The sequence below is a fragment of the Penaeus vannamei genome, chromosome 15 (assembly GCF_042767895.1).
Source record: "Penaeus vannamei isolate JL-2024 chromosome 15, ASM4276789v1, whole genome shotgun sequence".
Lineage (NCBI taxonomy): Eukaryota > Metazoa > Arthropoda > Malacostraca > Decapoda > Penaeidae > Penaeus > Penaeus vannamei.
The window spans coordinates 1,128,652-1,131,151 of NC_091563.1; the positions used below are offsets into that span (position 1 = coordinate 1,128,652).

General features: G+C 30.8%; 1 protein-coding gene across 1 annotated transcript in view; it reads left to right on the forward strand.

Annotated features, from left to right (window-relative positions):
* LOC113830611 (proton-coupled zinc antiporter SLC30A2-like) overlaps positions 1-2,500 on the forward strand; it is a 29,111-nt gene that overhangs the window by 11,757 nt on the left and 14,854 nt on the right. The window contains exon 7 of the mRNA XM_070130893.1: positions 2,330-2,492. Coding sequence (XP_069986994.1) covers positions 2,330-2,492 — 163 coding nt within the window. The remainder of the gene's footprint in view (positions 1-2,329; positions 2,493-2,500) is intronic.

The following is a 2,500-nucleotide window of genomic DNA, read 5'->3' on the forward strand; positions in this document are numbered from 1 at the left end:
AGACATTAAATTTTAGCAAATATAATATATAAAATTATATAAATGTGGTATTTCTTATGAATACTTTAATGACATTTTTTTGTAGAAAATCATGTTATAAGAATAACTACAGTAATAATAATAATAATAATAATAATAATAATAATGTTAGTATGATAATAACATAAAAATAATAAGAATAATGCTGATGATAATAATAACAATAATAATAATAAAATAAAATTAATTAATTAATAATAAAATGATGTGTTTCTGTATAAATATTTACACCTGCATATATACATATATAACAGCGATGAAAATTATGATAATGATGAATGAATAGATAAATAGATAAATAATCATAATAATGATTATAACAACAATAATGATAATGATAGTAATGATAATAATAATGATAATGTTAATGATTATAATGATAATAGTAATAATAATAATAATAATGATGATGATAATGATAATAAATATGATGTTAACAAAAATAATTACAACAAAAATAATGATATTAATAATAACAATGATAGTAATAAATAATAATAATAATAATAATAATAATAATAATAATGATCATAATAATAATAATAATAAAATAACAATAATAATGATAAGAACTATTATTATTATAATTATTATTATCATTATCATTATTACTATTATTATTATTATTATTATCATTATAACAATAAACAACAATAATAATAACAACAATAATAACAACAATAAGAATAACATTTTGCACTTTTAAACTAAGGTTAAGATTCACCTCATGACATCAGTCCTTTGTTATATATCAAATAATGTAAAAATCAGTAAAGAGTTAACCATAACAAATATGAAATTTTAGCATATATGATATATATAATTATATACACATGGTACTCTTTATTATCGTTGTTATTATATTTGTTTGTTTATTATTATTATTATTATTATTGATATTATCATTATTATTGTTATTGTCATCATTATCATTATTGTTATTATTATCATCTCATTTTTATGTTTATTGTTTTATTATTCTGTTCATTTTTTCCTTTTTCTGTCTGTATTTTTTTCTGTTTTCTTGTTTTTCCTCGTCATCTCTTTCCTCTTCTTTTTTCTCTGTCTCCTTCTTTTCCCCCTCTTTTTCCTTCTTCTCTTTCCACTCTTCTTTATATTCTTTACCCTCCTCCTTTTCCCTCCCCCTATTCTCCATTTCTTAAGTTTTTTTCTTTCCCTCCTCGTCCTCCTCATATTCTCCCTCTTCTTATTCTTTCTATTTCTCGTCTTCCTCCTCCTCTTCCTTCTCCTCCTCCTCCTCCATCTTTTTGTCTTTCTTCTACCTCTTCCTCTTCTTATTATCATTATCGTCATTATAATTACTTTTATTATTATAATCATTATTATCATTATTATAATGATTATCATTATCATAATTGTTATAATTATTATTGTTTTTTTACCGTTATTATTATTGTCATTATTATAATCACTATCATTAACATAATTATCATTATAATGATTATTAATATTATGATTACTACTATTCCCATTATGATTATCATTGTTATTATTCTCTCCTTTCTCTGTTCTTCTTCTCCTCCATCATCGTCTGTTGTATATTATTACTTCTGTTATTTATCCGAGTTTCTAAAACTTCAACTTTCCACTCATGCAACTGGCTAATCACACGGAGAAATAATTATGTGATTTTTATTAATCTTGCAATAATTTAAGAGTTCTTGTCTCTGAAAAAAAATATCCAAAAGTCTATGTCTTTTTTCTTTCCTTCTCTCTCTCTCTGTCTTTCTAAGTCTCTCTCTCTCTTTCTTTCTGTTTGTCTCTCTCACTTCTCGATTCTCTCTTTCTTTCTTTTTTTTCTCTTTCTTTTTCACTCTCTTTTTCTTTCTATCTCTCCTTCTCATGAGCTTCTCGATTCACTCTCTCTCTCCCACTCTCTTCTCCACCTCCCATTACCTTCCTATTTTACTCTCTCTTCCTCCCCAAATCTCTCCCTTTTCATCCCCCTCCCTCTCTCTCTCTACCTTATCTCTCTCCCTCCTTCTCTCCCTCCCTCTCTTTCTCTCTCCCTCCTTCTCCTTCCTCCCTCCCTCTCTCTCTCTCCCCATCTCTCCTCATTCTCTTCCTCATTCTTCCCCTCCTCTCTCTCTCTTTCCCCATCTCTCTCTCTCTCTCTCTCCCTCCCTCCCTCCCTCTCTCTCCCATCTCTCTCATTCTCCCTCCCCCTCTCTCTTTCCCATCTCTCTCATTCTTTCTCTCTCCCCCCTCTCTCCCATCTCCCTCATTCTCCCTCTCTCCTCCTCTCACCCACGCCCCCGCCCGCCCCCAGGTCACCGAATACGTGGGCGGGTACTACTCCTCCAGCCTCGCCGTGCTCTCTGACGCCGGCCACCTCCTCAGCGACTTCTGCGGGTTCGCGGTGTCACTCGTCGCCCTGTGCCTGGTGCAGCGCCCGCCGTCCAGATCCATGAGTTATGGATATTATCGCGCAGGTGAGGAG